At 38.6% G+C, this 18,411-nt stretch overlaps 1 protein-coding gene across 1 annotated transcript in view; it reads left to right on the top strand.

The window, feature by feature from the left end:
- fstl5 (follistatin-like 5) overlaps window positions 1-18,411 on the top strand; it is a 531,686-nt gene that overhangs the window by 472,592 nt on the left and 40,683 nt on the right. Inside the window, exon 14 of the mRNA XM_055159513.1 lies at window positions 16,941-17,090. Within this exon, the coding sequence (XP_055015488.1) occupies window positions 16,941-17,090 (150 nt within the window). The remainder of the gene's footprint in view (window positions 1-16,940; window positions 17,091-18,411) is intronic.

Here is an 18,411-nt window from a genome sequence, read left to right as displayed (position 1 = left end):
TATACTTTTAGTTACCAGGCAATTTCCTTCCTATCATTATGCTAGACATGTGCTGTACTGTTATGGGCTACACAAAAATTTAATAGAGCTATCAGATCCAGTTTCTAAAATAGAATGATAAATACAAACACATTTCCACACTTCTTAATATCTGGTCATCTGTTGAACTCACAAACCCTTGTGTCCAAAGTTGTTTATGACACAAAGAGAAGCAACAGTACACAATAAAGTCATAAACGTTGTGGTAAACCTGTAAATTTTGAATTCAATTGACAACAACCTTATTTATTATTAAATATTAACCAAATATAAGACTTTATAGTGACTTAAAGGTCCTGTTGGTGTATCATCCGTGGTTATAGTTGGTCTCTTATTTATTCATGTTCAATGAGAGGATGTATGTTTTGGCTTATGTTGCTGTGATGTCTTTTCTTTGTGTTTCTCCCATCTCAAACAATACAAGATTATTTTATATCTACTGTTCATTAAACTAAGCTTCTAAAATCAGTGTTTTATTAAGCTCAATCCCTTGCTACTAACTAGTTGACATAATCTTTAGGAAAAAAGTATATTAAAACTGAAGTATTTCACTATCATTTGACAGTCACCACAGCGAGTGCAAGGGAATCCCCAAACACCAAACAGTGCCCCAGACAAAATACAGACGTAACATGTGAAAACGGTACAATTATGTGTTACTCCATCTTACATCACATTTAGTCATAATAATTGAACTTATAATTCAAAGTGTGACCATTCAGACTGTCCTTGTCCATCACTGCACTGTGCATAATCACCTTCAAAATGTCCAGTCTCTATACAACCTTTCATAAATGATAAAGTAAAACCTGTAGAATTATTTAGAATATTTTAAGCACTGTGTCCATTTTTATTATTTGACCAAGTATAAAAATGCTTATAGAATGATAAGTTGTCTTTTTATCTGCATTTTTTATCCCATCCTTACACATAACCCTAAACTACATAAGGTTAAATACTAAGCTTAAAACTTGCTACTTTATTTTTAACCTGACCATTTACTCTTCTACAAAAGGGATGCACAATTTTGGAAAAAAAATTAATCTCATTACAAATTTTGTCACTGCACTGCAATTTTGATTAAATATGTCATTGTTGATTTCACATAAGGATTCAGTGAACAGGGCACTTTATTGCATTTATATCCATTTAGAAGCATTCACATCAAAGAGACTATTGTAATACAAGAAATACACTCATTTCAAAACCCAAAAATGTGTATATATATATATATATATATATATATATATATATATATATATATATATATATATATATATATATATATATATAATATTTGCTGTTTGCAGGGTACACTCAGTTACTCAAAGAATTGCTGCCTTTGCATTTTAATATTAACAGTTCAAATTGTAATTTTGATTTGATTTTAAAACTGTACATTTGCCAATAAAAACAAAGTATTAGCATGTTTAATAAGACTCACCTTTGCCCTTTCCTTTGCTCTCCATGCTAAATCACTCCTCCTTCAGAGCATGCATTCCGCCAATTAAACTGCTGCACATCAGAACAGGTTTGAAGATCACAAAGATGCATGGATGACATACTGTATAAAACCACTTCATGTTTTGGATGAGGGAACAACCTTATAACATGGGAGAAAGCTCCAAAAAAGCAATTTAGCATAATACATCATGTTGATTTTGGACAATACATGTATAGAAACAAGATGTGGATTTAGTTCCAGTCAAAATGTGGATAATATTGAAAAAAACGAACAAAAGCACATAACTGGTTGCAGATAACCTGACTTATCATGTTTTTGGACTATAAAGCGCACTTAAAAGCCTTTAATTTTCTCAAAAATCGACAGTGCACTTTATAAACCGGTGCACCTTATGTGTTAACTGTGGTTGTGCTTATTGACTGTGAACCGATTGTATGTGCTACACAGTGCTCAAAAATCTGTCAAAATCACTGTCTTTTCATATTTTCATTAATGCAAATAAGCCATGTGGTTTAAAGTTTTGTTTCTGTAAAATGTAAACAAATGTGCGCAAAGCTGCATTGAACACATTATTACTCAATGTATATTTGAGTCCTCCAAGTAGGAAATAAAAAATCAAACTTAAATTATCCACCCACATTCACATTCATAATGCACATTCATCAAGACAGGGAGACAAAGCCGGGCGAATTACACCACGATCTGCCAATGGATCATTGATGCCTGGGCTAAGGATCAGTCTCAAGTGTCGTCCGTTTGTTTCGTTTAATGTGCCTTATAATCCAGTGCGCCTTATGTATGAAAATAGAAGAGAGAATTCAACATTATTGATATTGTGTCTTTAAGTCTGAAAAATATGGTACTTGGCAATTCATCATTTGTGACCAGGTTTAAGTGCAGTTCACAAGTTAATTTTGTGATTTCATTTATGGACGGTTTTTATATTTTCGTGTAATTAATTTCTTCACCACACAAACAAAACTGTCAACCACTAACTCTAATGATGCTCCTTCCTGTGTTTATTCATAATTAATCTGCCTTGGTCTGTTATGAACGGATCTTAACCCAGCACGACCAGTCAAACCGTCATTACAATTCCAAATGGTCTGCAAAGGGAATCTCAGATGTGAAAATAAAGCTGTTTTTTTTTTTTTTTTTTTCACTTGTGCTCAGAGACACCAGAGGAGATGAGAGCTGTGATTTTCAGCCAAATTTATCTGTGTGTGTCTGTGTGCCTATAAGCCCCTCTAAACAAACAGTGGTGAGTGGCTGCTTCTGGTCGTGGCACATCTGCTCCACTGTTCGGATTAATTAAAAATGAGCCCAAATCAGATGGCTCCTCCTGTGACTGGCAACCACGCTCAATACTGAAAAATCATATTCTCATTCTAAGTGAAGACGCCAAATGACAGAGAAATCACGTTAAAAACATATCAAAGGCCTATGATAGGTTTTCGCAGTTCTGTAATCATGACTGTTTGCCAGGATAGTACCATGTGGTGAATCTTTATCCATGATTTACAGAGGTCAAGTGGCGTTTATGCGCAAATAAATGTAACTAAAATAAAAGTTTTTTGGATGACTTTATTGATGCCGTTCCCTGGGGGATGTGTTGCTAACTGTAGGCATGCTCTGTCTGAGACTTTGTTAGATCTTTATTTTAACACCATCTGACCAGAAAGAACTGATTTGCGGCTGAGATAGAACTACATCAGGCGAGATGATTTTTACATTGAAACAAGTACCACAAGTCTCAAAGTCCAGTCTTCTCAATCTCTAATAATTACAGTTCATAACATGAATATTTCTTTGGAATATAAGTTTAAACTACTAGTACTTCTTTTACTTCTTTTACCTCTTGCTGCCTGAGCCCTGGCTGCGCTCCCTCTTGCTGAGACATATTTGGCTTGAAGGAGGAAACAAATGAGATCCTCAGTATAGCTTGAAGATGTTCATCAGTGAGTTTGGACCTGTACTTTGACTTATTAAAGTTCATGGTGGAGAAAAGCTTTTCACATATGTGTGTGCTCAAAAGTACACAGGGACAGTGCCACTGTATCTTACCCTGTGTCTCCCACTCCCCATAAAGATCCAGATCAAACTAAACTGTAGCAACACTGAACCGATACAGGGAGCAAGCTCTTGGGAGGGCACCTGGATGCCACACGAAAGCACATCTTGTGTTCCTCTGTACCTGCCCGCGGTGTGCTGTATTCATTATGCTCACAAAATAGTTGGACTTTTGTTGGATGGAACATGGTCTTCACGTTGCCAGTCAATTATGCCCAGAAAGGGGCTGTATTAAGCAGACAAACAGGCTGTCAGTGACTTTTTTAAATACTTATCACCCCCAAATTTACCTTACTTATAAATGAGGGACTCTTTCTTGTCAGCACCTCCCTTGTGCTGTAGGTAAGGCCAGTAATACTTTTTGCCTTTATACCGTGGCTGCGGAAGTGAAATGTTGCAGGGCGCAAGCAGAAGCACATGTACAAGCAAGTGTGAGTTGTTTTGGTTCTTCAGTGCCGTCTTATGTCCACGTGTACATGCATAAACAGGACTCATAGCTGGACTCATAGCTTCACAACTGCTGAAAGTTGAGTTTGTAATGTAACATGTACATCTGCTGCTGATGTCAGTAAGTTTCAGTTGCACTGAAAAACACAGAGAAACATGTAGCCTTACTCTAAGTGGGCTCCTCTCATGACTATTATGTAATTTAGACACATTTTAGCTCTGTTAACATTTTAATATTGTATTTTGTAGTTTGTTTGTTTTTTCCATTACTTCTACATGTCTTGTCTGGTGCCCATGTCCAATCAGGGAGTAAAGTTATAAATGTTGCAAAAAAATAAATATAACTATGCTGACTATGTTTTAATGAAATGAGCTGTCATGTTTTTCGTGTATTTAGTTATATAAGGGGTTGATGGATTAGCGGGTCTATCTTGCATGTTTTTGGCTAATGAGAGAAATTGAATCGGGAGGTCTGGAGGTGAATCCACCCACACCCGGTGCAAACTAAACTGCCTCTGAAAAGCCCCGAGCAGTCCAGAAATACTGCCTGGCATTTTGTTACTTGGAGGTCACAGAGTTACCAATTTGAAGAAAATGTTAAGCTTCAAAGTTTTATTAGATAGTTTTATTGCTATGGCACTGAAGCCGTATCTCTGCATAATTTCACAGTAATAAATGAGAATGAGCCCTTTAACCCTGCTTGCACATTCTCTTATAGAAATATGATAATCAATGTTGTTTTGTTTGCGAGAAAGCCTGAGGCAGCGTTTAATCATTTTGGCTGCTAATTGTAGTCTAGACAGTTGTTTGATATCAAATAACAAGGAAAAACACATGCACTGAATGAACCACAAGGACCTGTAATATATCTGTGTGTTTACATACTACATATCTTCTGCTCTAATATGAAAACACAGAATTTTGCTTAAACAATTAAACCATATAACAGAAGATAGGTTCAATAAAAGTTACAATTTAGGGAACTGTGTGAAGCCTGTGGTTTTACTGGCTTAAAAAAAAGTTATTACAGTCACAGCTGAACCTGGGTTGGGGATTAGGTAGTGACCATTCTGATCAGAGAGAGACATTTTAGGTTGAAACTAGTGTCCAGTGTTTTGTAAAAAGAAAAAAAAAAGTTATCAGTATTACAATTGTTATTTGTGTATTGTATTAATTATTTCTCCTTCAGGATTTGTTCAATTTGTTTTAAGTAGTCTTGGACAACTGCAGTGAAAGGATTGCAAGTTTGGCAGTGGGCAGGCGCTTAGGAACGTGTCGTGACAGCTGTCAATCAAAGCTAAAGCTAGGGGATGTGACCTAGGGGAAAGAAGGTACGTGATTGGTCTGTTATTAATATTCATGTCTTGGTTTAGTCAAATGATGAAATAGTGAAACAAAAACACCAGGACCATCAAAAAAGTCCAAGTTTCTTCACATGTACTAGACATACAAAGGAACTGAAATGATGTTTCTCGCTATCAAATGTGTAGACTGACAGGGAAAGCGAGATGCCGCTATGTTTACATGTGCCGTCAATCAAATATAACCTCATCCAAGTTTTTCTGCAGCAAACTGTTGCAGTTGCTTGGCCTTTGTGTCTCAGTCAAAGGTCTCATTGCAGTTTAACAGGAGGACTGGTCAGGGAGGGTCAGCAGATCTATTTCAGGGTAGTTTGAGGAGAGACAGAGCCAAAAGTGTCCCTTCTCTGTGTCCTGCAGCATCACAGCAGTGTCCAGGAGGCGCCAGGTGAACACAACAGGAAAGGCCTCATTCTTACTCTGCTCTGCTTTTTCAGTTAGTGATAAAATGCATTCCTTCAAAGTATTTCCTCTGGAAGGTCTTCTTCCACATTTGCTGCCACGTAGGGTGTAAAATACCCTGTAGTATCTCAAATGTCCATTAGGTAGCTTCTTGCACAGTCTCTATGGGTATGAGAAAAACGAACAGTTCATTTCACACAATCCAACAAGCCTTTGTGTTCATTTTCTCAAAGTATTTCCTCTGAAGATCCTCTGCTACATCTGCCGTCACACATGGTGCAAAAAAACCTGTAGCAACCTCAATGTCCATAGCCAGCACCTCCTCTAACCTCCTGCCATGTAGAGCGAGTAAACGTTGAGCTCTGCCACGTAGAGCAAATTAAAACAAACGTTCTACCATCTGACGGCCACAGTTACAAAGGGAGAGGCAATAGTTTAAAGTAGAAGTCAGTCACAACCAGACTTTGAAAGAACCACTTTGCACCCATGCTCACTTCCTGTTAGGGACATGGCAGCTAGCTATGTCCATTTACATTAGTACACTCTGTAAATCAGAATTTGTGCTTTTTGTGCATCCTCCATACACTTTAATAGACCACATTTGTATCCTGAAGTAAAGATTTCTATTCCTATCTTGCCCCTGTATCTTCCATACTTCTATTTACCCACCCTTGTAACCCCCCCTCTCAGCTATTCTAGTTTATATACCACTACTGATTTGTCTCACATGGACGCTGTATTGATCGCCTCACTTGTGCAATTCAAATGTGACCACCGCAGACAGTATTGTAGTCTGTTCAATCTAGCCACCTGACAGCATACATAAACCTTACACTCCTCGGAAGCCCCACGGGAGCCCTTCTACACCACCAAACCCCGCACTGAAGCACTATTTATCCTTTAGCTCCTAACCGCTAACATATTCAAATCGCTTTACGATTTACATGTGTTCCTCTAGCTGTCTTTAAACCTAGATGCTATGAATGCACAACAATCAGGCTAGCGTTCCCGTGAGGGCGTTGCGCGTATTAGGATATCAATCACGAGGCGGATCTGCGGTGTGGCTGTAGTGGTGTCTCGGGGATGACAGCGTCGGCGGCAGTTGTTAAGGTATGGCGTGCACGTTTTGTTCAATGCACAACCGAGCTGATTGATTAGTTTATGGTAATGGTGTGTTCTATTATCTCTATAGTCTTGGCATGGAGTGGCTGTGTGCAAGAGGAGACAGTGGGCGAAATTAAGTGCGTTTACAGACTATTGGGGCTGGTAAAGATGCATGTTTATCAAAGTAAAGAGGGTAGTAAAGGTGCACTATGTAACTTTTTTGTTTTAGTTTAGTAAAAATAAATCCTCAGTCCTGCAGCGCATAGTGAGCACAGGCAGGAAGATCATTGGTGCAACACTCCTCTCCCTGCAGGACATATACACCACCCGCCTCACCCGCAAAGCAAGTCTCCCCGCACACAATCTGTTCAGCCTCTTGCCCTCTGCGAGAAGGTACAGGAGCCTCCATTCCCATACCACCAGACTCACTAACAGCTTCATCCACCAGGCTGTAAGGATGCTGAACTCTCTCCCCTCTCTGACCACCAGGCAGCCCGGAAGCTAGGACTCTGCGTCTCCCCCATAGACAGTACAAAAGAAGTGGACTAAGTGAGTGTGATGTCCCCCATAGTGTTCAGCGCCCTCAAATGAGGCTTGCGATGCTCACGGTTACAGGAGTGAATCTGGAGCCAGGATCTATGTTATGAATAGGATTTTTTTGACGGACCAAAGAGCAGGAAAAAAATAAAAATCAGGATCATATAGAGCAGGTCAATATGAACATTTTAAGACCAAAATGATGAGGCTCACTACAGCAGTTACAGAGAGAGGGGCCACAAGATCCCAATGTAAGTCAATTGGAGCCAGAGTCAGAAGGAGCCAGAAGAGCCTCCTGGTGCACTTCCTATTTGGTAGGCGGCGGCTAGCACATACCAAAGCTATGTCCACTCATATATATGGTCTATGACCTTCCCAAAGAACACTTGGACTTTTACATTTACTATTATTTATTTATAGGCTTGGAAGTGAGAAACACCATTTCCATTCTTCATATGTTTTGTAAGAATTAACAATAAACCTTTTTGATCTTGAGCTTGAACTTTTCTGTGGGCCGCAAAATATGATAAAAAATACTTTTACTTTTCCATCCTGTCCAAAAATATAGTGGAGAAGAAAGTACAGACACCTGCTCTTAGATATAGAGAAGTAAAAGTAAAAGGTATCGACTTTAAAATGTACTTAAGTTACAGATACCTAACATTTATACTGAAGTACTTTTAGTTTATTACATTCCACCACTGCATAAAGTTGCAGTTAAAGACATCTCAGTTAACAAACAGATGCCGTTACTTACTTACATTAGGGTTTGTCTAGATTTTATAATACAAGTTTTAAGAGCTGCAAAATGTATTCGAACCAAATAAGCTTTTGTCCAGTTGACCAGCTGAATTTCTCCTTATGCCATGGATTCTACTGAGGGATTTTACACATAATATAAGTTTTAGTCTTTTGAAATGGCCGGATAATGACGATGAAAGGTTTTTATAACACTTGGTGTGATATGGTAATCACACGTTCTATTGCCGCTATAGTCTTGGCATGGAGTGGCTGTGTGCGGGGAAGAGAGAACAGGAGAAATTAAGTGCGTTTCCAGACTATTGAGGTTGGTAAAGATGCATAGTTGAGAGATGGTGCACTGCGTAACATTTTACACTGCAAAAATTAAATCTAGCCAAGTTAAGATGACTTGAATTAAGAAAGTTGTATCATGATTTGAGTACATTTCACTTGACAAGTAAAATGATCAACCAATAGAACATCCCTTTTTGAATTTAAAATATGAAAACACATCTTGCTACACTTAAGATGAGAAAAACAACTATTTGCACTTCAAATAAGAAACAAAATCTAATATTGCTTGAATTAAGAAAAACACACTTATTCCACTGATAGATAATTTTACTTGCCAAGTTGAATCTACTCAAATAAAGCAAAATGTTCTTAATTCAAGTCATTTTAACTCAGCTAGATATTGCTTTTTTCAGTCTAGTTTTAGTTCATTAAAAAAATAAACCCTCAGCCTTTTTTGCAGGTCTCAAATTATCATAAAAAATACTTTTACTTTTCAGTCCTGTCCAAAAGTGTAGTGGAGTAGGAAGAGTAGATACCTGCTCTCAGATGTAGTGAAATAAAAGTAAGAAGAATTGATTTTAAAATGTACTTAAAGGTTGTATAGAAGATTTTCCAAGGAAAGAGAAATGCAACGACTGTTTGTCCATTTTCAAATGTCGCGCTTCGCTCCTCTTCCCCTTCTCTTCTTCTTCCAGAGACATCAAAAACAGACTTTCTTTTGTGGCGAACAGGTCGTGAATTCTTGTCTGCCATTACAACAAACTTTGTGCAAAACTTTGTGTGAGAGGAAGCGACAGTTCGAAAAAGACGCTAAGAACCACTGTGTTGATTGAGTAAACAGCATCAGTACGTGAGAGGCGAACGTACACCACATAATCCCAGCGCGCCGGCAAGTCAGTGACGCTAGAAACGTAGGGAGTTTGATTGACAGCCCAACAGCCAATAGATAAAGAGGTAGCCCTGTTATCTATTGGCTGATGTTTGTCTGCCCCCACCACGTCCACAGTTGATGGATTTTCATTCTTTTTTTTTTTTTTTGGTCATCATAATTACAAGGCTGCTGCATCTCTATAATTCTATTTTGAACTTTCATCGACAATTTGAAACAAAAAAAAAAAAAAAAAATCCTCCATACAACCTTTAAGTAAAGAACATATACCTAAGATTTATACTTACATACTTATTTATACTTATATACTTTCAAATCAGGTACCATGCCGTAATATTGATTAAGGATTAGTCCATTTTCTGTTGCTCCAGGTTTTATTACTTTAGACACATGTAATTTCATTGTCAATATAATTAGTTTGAGATTTCCACATCCAAGCAAAAACAACCCAATGTCCATACCATACCATACATTACTTCCAGCTCCATATTGATTTCTTATTACCCGATCATTACCTGCCACTCACGTTGTCTGCAGAGTGGTGTAATTGGAGACATTTGTAAAAGGTTGAGCTGTTGAACACTACATGACTGCTTCATTAGCTGGAACTGTCCTCATCACGTGCACAGTCTCTCCCTCCCACAAGAATAATCAGGTCTAGGCAAAGCGGTATTAGCACCACTCATCACGTCTTTGCCATGTCACCACGCTCCCGTTAGCTTCACTACAAGAGAGGCAGCTAGGTGGAAAATTGTCTTCTGTGCTTTCTGATACAGCGCGGTACAGAAGTTATAGAATATGTCAAAGTGGTGTTTAAAGCATTGTCGTGAGATTATATAGATTTTAAAAGTTCGCTTCTTCTCAAAGATGTTTTTAAGTTACATAAGGTTACACTTGAAGATACCTCAAAATCTTTATTACCGTAATTTCTGGACTATAAGACGCTACTTTTTTCTCACACTTTGAACCCGTTGCAGCGAATATATGGATGGATTATTTCTTTGGCACATTGTCCGTTCATATATATACGGTCTATGGTTTGGCAACGTTAGCGATGTTGTCAGCACTAAAACAGTTGAGTGATAAAATAAGTTATGATGCTAAATTAACATTAGTGAGGGGGATACGTCTTAATGACTCGTATGCGTTAAATGCAGGTGAGTGCGTAAGTGACGAGAGGAAACGTCTCAAACTTCAGCAGCCAGACATCCGCTCATACCTGATCGATACATCTAGCCCCGCCCCCAAGAGAGCCTGAAATCTGTTGCTCTTTCTGCAGAAGACATGCGCAGTAGAGCAGGTGGAGAGACGGGGTGATGTGCCGAGGAAGATGCTCGTCTGATTTTGTTTTGAAGTTATTTTGCTCTTCATACACACACCCTCCTCATGGAAAACACATGAAGAAATGTAGATGATGAGGCTTTTAAGTTAAAGGCGATTGATGTGGCTGGTGAAGAAGGAAACAGAGCTGCTGCACGTGAGCTCGGCATCAGTGAGTCGATGGTGTGACTATGGGGACGGCAGCATGACTATGACAACAAAACCTTTCCGAGGCGATAAAAGCACATGGCTCTAACTTGAAAACGTTGTTGAAGACAAGGACACCTGCAGCTTATAGACAGGTGCGGCCTACATATATACATATAAAAAAAATCTTTTAAAATTTAGTTGATGTGGCTTATATTCAGGTGTGCTCAATAGTCCTAAAATGACAGTATATTCAAAAGTTTTGATAACACTTTAATTTCAATGTATATCTACCCTTATATCTAAAAGCCCAGCATGTGTACAGAATTGAAGATACACTATGGGACTTTTCTGCCACCTGCTTGTTCCCATGGAGATGTTATAGCATCATGTTCCACAGTATGGCACTAAAAATATTTAACCAAATTGTATTTGTTTAATTACATGTGTTTTTACTGCTCAAAAAGTGGGTTGCCTCTCTACAGATCTAATCTGTAACTTGGTTTGATGTTGCTGCTTGTCTCCATAGAGAAAGAAGTAACAAATGCATTAACATTTCTACCTTGTAATTAAATGTTCTTGAAGTATTTTTTGTTGAAATTAAGTGTAAAGTTTTTGTTCAAATTAATTGATTATATTTATTTGCATTTATATTTTTATATCTTCTTGCTTGTATGCACAATTAGGAAATTGGTTTAGTTTTAGTGAATTCCCCACATTAAAAAATAAGTTAAAGGCATTGCCATGACAAGTTTCAAATATTGTGTAGGAGCTGTCACAGCATTAATCACACACTAGATGCTATTCACGCCCACTCAAAGTACATCAAAATAACATTCAATAAAAACATTTGCAAACCACAAAACCTGTTTTGTGTGGAAAAGCACTGCCTCCTCTGTCCTTGAGCTCAGCTGGAGATCACATGTTTGGATTTGACACTTCTGGGTGTTACGAGTGTGTTCTCCAGACATGTCACTTTTAGACTTACTCACTGTGAAAAAGTGAACAAATCTTTTACTCAAGATGACACTGTTGCACTGTAAAATATATTCCCAGTAGGATTAGTAAGGATTAGTAAATCTAATGTCTGAAAACTAGACTACAATTTTACTTAAAGCAAACCTGTTATGCAATATTGATGTTTCAGAGCTTTTAACCTTGTTATAGTTCTTTCCTCTTCTCATTTATTGAAGTTGTATTTTGGAGTGATTTGTTCATGTTTGAGCAATCCTTAATCGCTTGAAGACGCCATTTTGCCGATCAACTGCGTTTTCAGCACCACCGGCATACACCCACTGCTCTTTACTTACGTCATTCTCTAATTTCGTCATTTTGGTATGTCTTTTTTATTTTTTTTATTTTTATTTTTATTTTTAAACCCTACTCGTTACCATGATCTGCGGCTATCCATTACAGTTGCCGACTCTTTGCTCCCATTGGGCACCACAGTTTTCTAACGCAGAAAGACGGAACAAGAAAAAGTACAAGAGGAGAGAGAGAAAGGCTTAAAGAAACAGGGAGGGAGAAAGACAGAGAAACAGAAAAAACAGAAAGAGAGGGAGAGAGACAGACACAGTAGGAGAGAGGAGAGAAAAACAGCAAGAAAGTGAGGGGACAAAGAGAGAAAGTGAGACAAAGAGAGAGAGAAATCAATAGCAAAAACATGAATTTTGCAAACCAGAAATAGAGTGGTGTGCCATGTCTCCTCCGTTCTCGGGCTCAGCTGGTGGTCACATGTCTGGATTTGACACTTTTTTTTTTTTAGGTGTTACACTTCTTTCTCCACCATGTGCTGTGAAACGACCACAGTGGCGGCTTTCACAGTTCAATATGCCAAAGTCAACACGGGCAAGGAAAGAAGCAGTTATAGCAAGTACAGCATTCTCCATTCTCTAGTCTTTTTATAAATGACTTCATGCACAGGGAGGTTGGTTCTATTGTCTGTTTTGTTAGCCAAGATACAGCTTTCTGCTTGATAATAATAACTCTTGGATGGTCACCAAAATTCGGTAAAGCTAATGATATTGTCTTGGAAAATTATTGTTGGATCAGGAAAATGAACTTGCACAGAATTCTTGTTATGATGGTTACACTTTATGACTATGGAACTTTAATGAGCCTTAATAATGCATGAGCAAAGACTTTACTCTGAGCAAAGAAATAGTTTATTAAGAATGACTCATGCTTAGTATCTATTTTTAATACCCTAACCATGACTCCTCACCCTTAAAGGTACTGTATACATATGTGTCACCTGCATGATTCCATGGAAATAGAAAGTTAAAACCAACATTTTCCACGGAGATGGATACATTTTATGCCAGATTATTGAAGAAACATAATTTCCATGAAAACAAGTACCGTATTTTTGGATGATAAGGCGCACTGGATTATAAGGCGCATTAAGCGAAATAAACGGACGACACTTGAGACTGATCCCTTAGCCCAGGCATCCACGATCCAGTGGCAGATCGTGACGTAATTTGCCCGGCATTGCCTCCCTGTCTTGGTGAATGTGTATTATGAATGTAAATGTGGGTGGGTCAGTTTTTATTATTTTTTTATTTTGTACGAGGACGATTCAAATATACATTGACTAATAATGCGTATAATGCAGCTTTGCGCACATTCGTTTATGTTTTACGGAAACAAGACTTAAAACCACATGGCTAATTTGCATAAAACTAGTTCTTAAAAAGACTGCTGCTCCTTTACTCCGCGAGGCTCTTGACTACAGTAGCCATAATGCTCCAACAATCCATCAAGCGGTGCGGCTTCGTAATTTACCAAAGTCGCATTAAAACATTTTGACAGATTTTTTAGTGCCGTGTACCACATAAAATCGGTTCGAGGTCAGTAAACACAACCAGAATTAATACATAAGGCACACTGTGAGTTTTTGAGAAAATTATAGGATATTAAGTGTGCCTTATAAAATATGGTAGGAGGAGGAGACACGCCTGCAGTTCAAATAAGAGTCAGGTTTGTGTAGATGCAAGCCCTCTCATAGTAGGTTTTTCAATGCAATAAAAACAAACAAAATAAAAAAGGCCTGTGCATAGGTGTGTCTTCAACAGCATTTTACAAGTATTCAGTTAAGGTTAAGTGGAGGAATGTTGTCCTCTGCATTTGACCCATCCTTCAACGCTACTGAGGCAACCAGTCTGGACCAGTGGGCTCTGAGTGCAGATCTTGAGCTAGGCTTGGCTCAGCTGGAGGATTTTACATATTGATCAGAAAGCGCCCACCTAGACACAGGGAGAAACACGCAAACTCCACACAGAAAGTACCTGGGATTTGAACCTGGAACCTTCTTGCATTGAGACAAAATGATACACTGTACGTTAACCTAATATGGTAGCACTTATAAGTCTCCTCGGCGCTGCACCCCATTCATTTGTCTCTGTATCTTAAGTCTTGCCCAGTTGAATATAATTTATCTACTCCTGACGTGGGCCTGGTCCATAAGAGACACTGGCCTTTTGAAAGTCCCCCACAGTCTCCACGCAGCGCGCAGTAAATTAGGCAGAAGAGCGGTGCCCATGGCCAGACCTTGAACATCCTTGCCAGAGGCGCCCTAAATCTAAAGTGGAGAAAGTTTGGAGCAGACTGGAGCACAGCACTGGCACTGCACAGCTACAGAGGGACGGCAGGGACAGTGTGACAGATTCATGAGAGACCACTGGTGAGGACACTGACCTGCCTGACAAACTTGAACAAAACAAGAGCTGGAGTTTTTGGGTGCAAAGTTGAAAAAGTTTGGCCAAGAAATGATAATTTGAAGTATGTAACAGAACTTATAGATTAGGACAGGACTAGAACAAGGCCAAACTCAATCTACTTCAGGACTAAACCAGATTCTGGGATAAAAACATAGAGCCAAACCATAAACCAAGTGTGAAATGCAGCTTGAAATGTTCCATGTAAAAGTAAAATGTTTTCAGATGCATTTTTGATGCTTTCTTTCTCTGTGCTAGTAGACATATATGAATCCTTAAAAGTAGAGAGCCGATACAGTTATAATATTATTTGTTTTGTGCTCAATAACCAATATTTGCTGTTGTCAACATTAAGCTTTTAAAATCTGTAGCAAGACTCACAAATTTGTCTTACAGAGGGGATATTATACAAATCTGATTTTTTTTTTTTTTTCCTTTCTGTCATGTTACAGTATTGTTCCCTCGTCAAATCCTGCCTGAAGAGGTTTTTTATGTCCTCCATGCATGTTTCAGTGTTTTAGCGATTTCCCTGGCCCTATTCCCAATCTCCTAACGGTTAGCTGTAAAATTCTGTCCAGTGCTCTGCCCACAGCAACTTGACAAACCTGATGCGACGTGCAGTAGTTTCATTAGCAGCAGGTACGCTGATTGTGTTGTGATAGCGCTCTGTGTGAGTGACACGGAGAGCAAAAAGAGGGGAAACTCAGAGCATTAAAAATTTATGTGACACTTATAAAACTGTTAAAAATGTTAATATATTGTTTTCGGTGGATATAACATTTCCAAAACAATGAAAGGTAACATGGTGATATAAATATGTTATGTGTTAGCAGTTAATACCTTATTAAAGTAAAATAACCCCTTTTTAAGTTTTAGTGTAAGTTTACGAATTTTACTTTTGTCATTTTTTAATTTGGGATATAAATTCATATTGCACTAATAATTTCGTTCAAATAGGCAATGCTGGTGCCACCTAGTGCCTCCGCTGAATTTAATTTCTCTCCAGCGACTAGATCAGGAATCAGAATACATTAGATGGTTTGTAAGAACCCTGGAAGTTGTAGATCGCGCACCGGCCAATCGGTGAAGCCATGACGTCACACTCAAGCGCCTGTCTGGGTCCCTTTTGTGGTACAGCACAACAGTAAACAAAACGGTCAAGATGGATGTAGACAAAGCCATACATTGTGCGTTGGCAATGATTCCCGGCCTCGAGGATTTAAAGCCAGAACAAAGGGAATGTTTGGTGAATTTTATCAATGAGAAAGACGTTATTGTTCTTCTTCCTATGTAATTTGGAGCATTACACATGTCACAATCAAATAGCAGCGATTGGTTAAATAAAAAAGTACCCGCCTACCATCGAGCGAGCAAATCCTAATGCTGCGAGGTCAGACGGTTTCCACAAAGTGAAACTGGCTGATGAATCAGGCTAGAATTCTGATGCACTGAGGACAAACTGTGGATGCGACATGGGCACACAGAGACTAGGGAAGTGCAGAAAACATATCTGTGCCAAATGTCTGTTACATTTTCAATATCAGACTGACAGACAGACGCTGATATCTGGTGAAATCCTCTGATATCACAAGTAATCGATAAACCACCCTTACTTAAAAGCATTATCTAATCCACTTTATTTCTATAGCATATTTTATAGACAATGACTTTTTCCAACATGCTGCACATAGTGAAATAAAATCAATGCAATAAAAATATAATACATAATACATAATTCAGAGACAGTGCATATTAATGAACATTTCTGTAAATATGCCAGAATTAAACAGGAAGGCTGTTTTTCATCTGGAGTTTTGTGACAGATGTTAATGTAAAACAAACAAATAAAAAAAAGATCAAATGTAACAGTATTCAACAGGCAAATACACTATTTATAATACAAGACACGGACACACCAACCGACCAACAACAGTCCAAAAGAGGCACACATCATAGAAAAATTACACACACACAACACACAGACGCATACCTGAAAGCACTACTTTGTTACACTGCAAAAAAGCTTGGCCAAAATTTAAGATATAAACACTTAAATCGATCAGAAAATGACTTAAAAGTAGTGAAATTATCTGTCCATGCAGCAAGATCATTTCACTTGACAAGTTATCTTAAAATAAACTACCCCTAGACTAGAATTAAGCAGTCTCAGAAACAATAAGTAGATAATAAATGTGAAAACAAGCTGAATAACCTGATATAAGTTTTAAAATCTTGTCCAGATCAGAGAAATTTGCATTGTAGAAGCTCTGTTACTCAAGTTAAACTTAATCTGACCTTAGACACACACAGGAACAGGACAGGAGGCCAGCAGAGGGCAGAGAAAATAAACAATTCTAAGTCCATATACTTGTATTTCCCTGACCTGTGTATTGTCTTGTTTGATCCAGGAGGAGGTGTGTCCGGGCGACGCAGATGAGCCCGTTCAGAAGTGCGTGTGGTCATCTGCCGTAAACGTGAGGGACAAGTTCATCTATGCCACCCAGCCCACCCTGGACCGAGTGCTCATCGTGGACATTCACACGCAGAAGGCTGTGCAGGTAACAGGCAACAGCGCCACCTATTGCCGGGGATTATGGATGACAAGTTGTATTTGGAGTGATTCATTCTAGAGATGCGCGGATGGGCTATTTTTTCATCCGCAACCGCGACACAAAACTCATCATCCGCCCGCTATCCATTTTGCACCGAAGGTTTTCAAAACCGCACCCGCCCGCCATCCGCCGATTGATTTTAGATTTTAGAACAATCATACAGCAAACAAACTAAGGAGCCTCGATAAAAATGCAAACTCTATAGCTCATTCATTCCAAAATTCGCTCAGCGTGTATGTTCGCCTTCTTAATTGTCCGCAACAACCCCAAACATACCTGGTTTTCTTGCGCAGCTAATTAATTGACAACGTTTTCCGACTAGGCTATTTTTGAACCTTCTTGCCTTCGTGTTGGATGTTGTCACATTCTGAACATTCTGCCATTGCCCGATGTTATTTCAAAGTCATAGCCTCACTCCATCGGTCTTTCTTTAAGTTTTAAATACCCCGAGTGGCAGTCTACGCTATAATGTCTGCGTGTTTTAAAATATAACTGATATCGAAACAGATCATCTCATCCAGATGAACCTTTATTGAAATCAGGCAATGCCTTCTTTATATTCCAATTGAAATAGACAAGAACAAAAAAGCATAACTAAATAAATATGGCCCTATAGCCACTTATGTGTTGGCAAACAGCTGAAATAAATTAGAAATAATAAAATAAACTGGCATATAATATGTGCCTCGTAAACCTTAGGCATCAATAACCCGACACAACCTTAACCTTCAGAACATAAAAACGAGGTCAAATGGGCTAATTAAGGATATGACGTACACTTCATACTACAAGCATAGACAATGAGACTCGTCTTTTCAGATGTAGGTAACAATACTAACAATAACTTTTTTTTTTTTTAGTAGTTAAACCGCCACCCGCCCGAATTTAATTAAAATATAATTTTTCGTCACGTCATCCGCCCGACCCGCGGATTAACCGCAATCCGCGCATCTCTAATTCATTCATGTTTGAAGGTGCACTGTGTAATGTTTGTGGTAGAGCGCCCTCCAGTTACTCCATGGAGATGTTACTGCTTTACCTCCGATATTTTTAAGTATGGCATTAAACATTTCAATGTCCATAGAAACAAGCAAGAAATGTCAATTTACAAGTGAGATCTGTGAAGAGGTGTTTAACCAGTCGGGCAGTCTACACCAACAGTGCCATACGTGCATCCAAAAGCCATTATGATGCTATGCGTCGCTCAAATTAGGTTGGAGTTCTAATTTTGCAGTGTCAGCAGAGCATTTTAATCATGGGAAAGACA

This window comes from Boleophthalmus pectinirostris, unplaced genomic scaffold (genome assembly GCF_026225935.1).
Source record: "Boleophthalmus pectinirostris isolate CB_2022bp ecotype Guang Dong unplaced genomic scaffold, ASM2622593v1 HiC_scaffold_23, whole genome shotgun sequence".
Taxonomy (NCBI): domain Eukaryota; kingdom Metazoa; phylum Chordata; class Actinopteri; order Gobiiformes; family Gobiidae; genus Boleophthalmus; species Boleophthalmus pectinirostris.
This window is presented reverse-complemented; position numbering and strand designations above follow the sequence as displayed.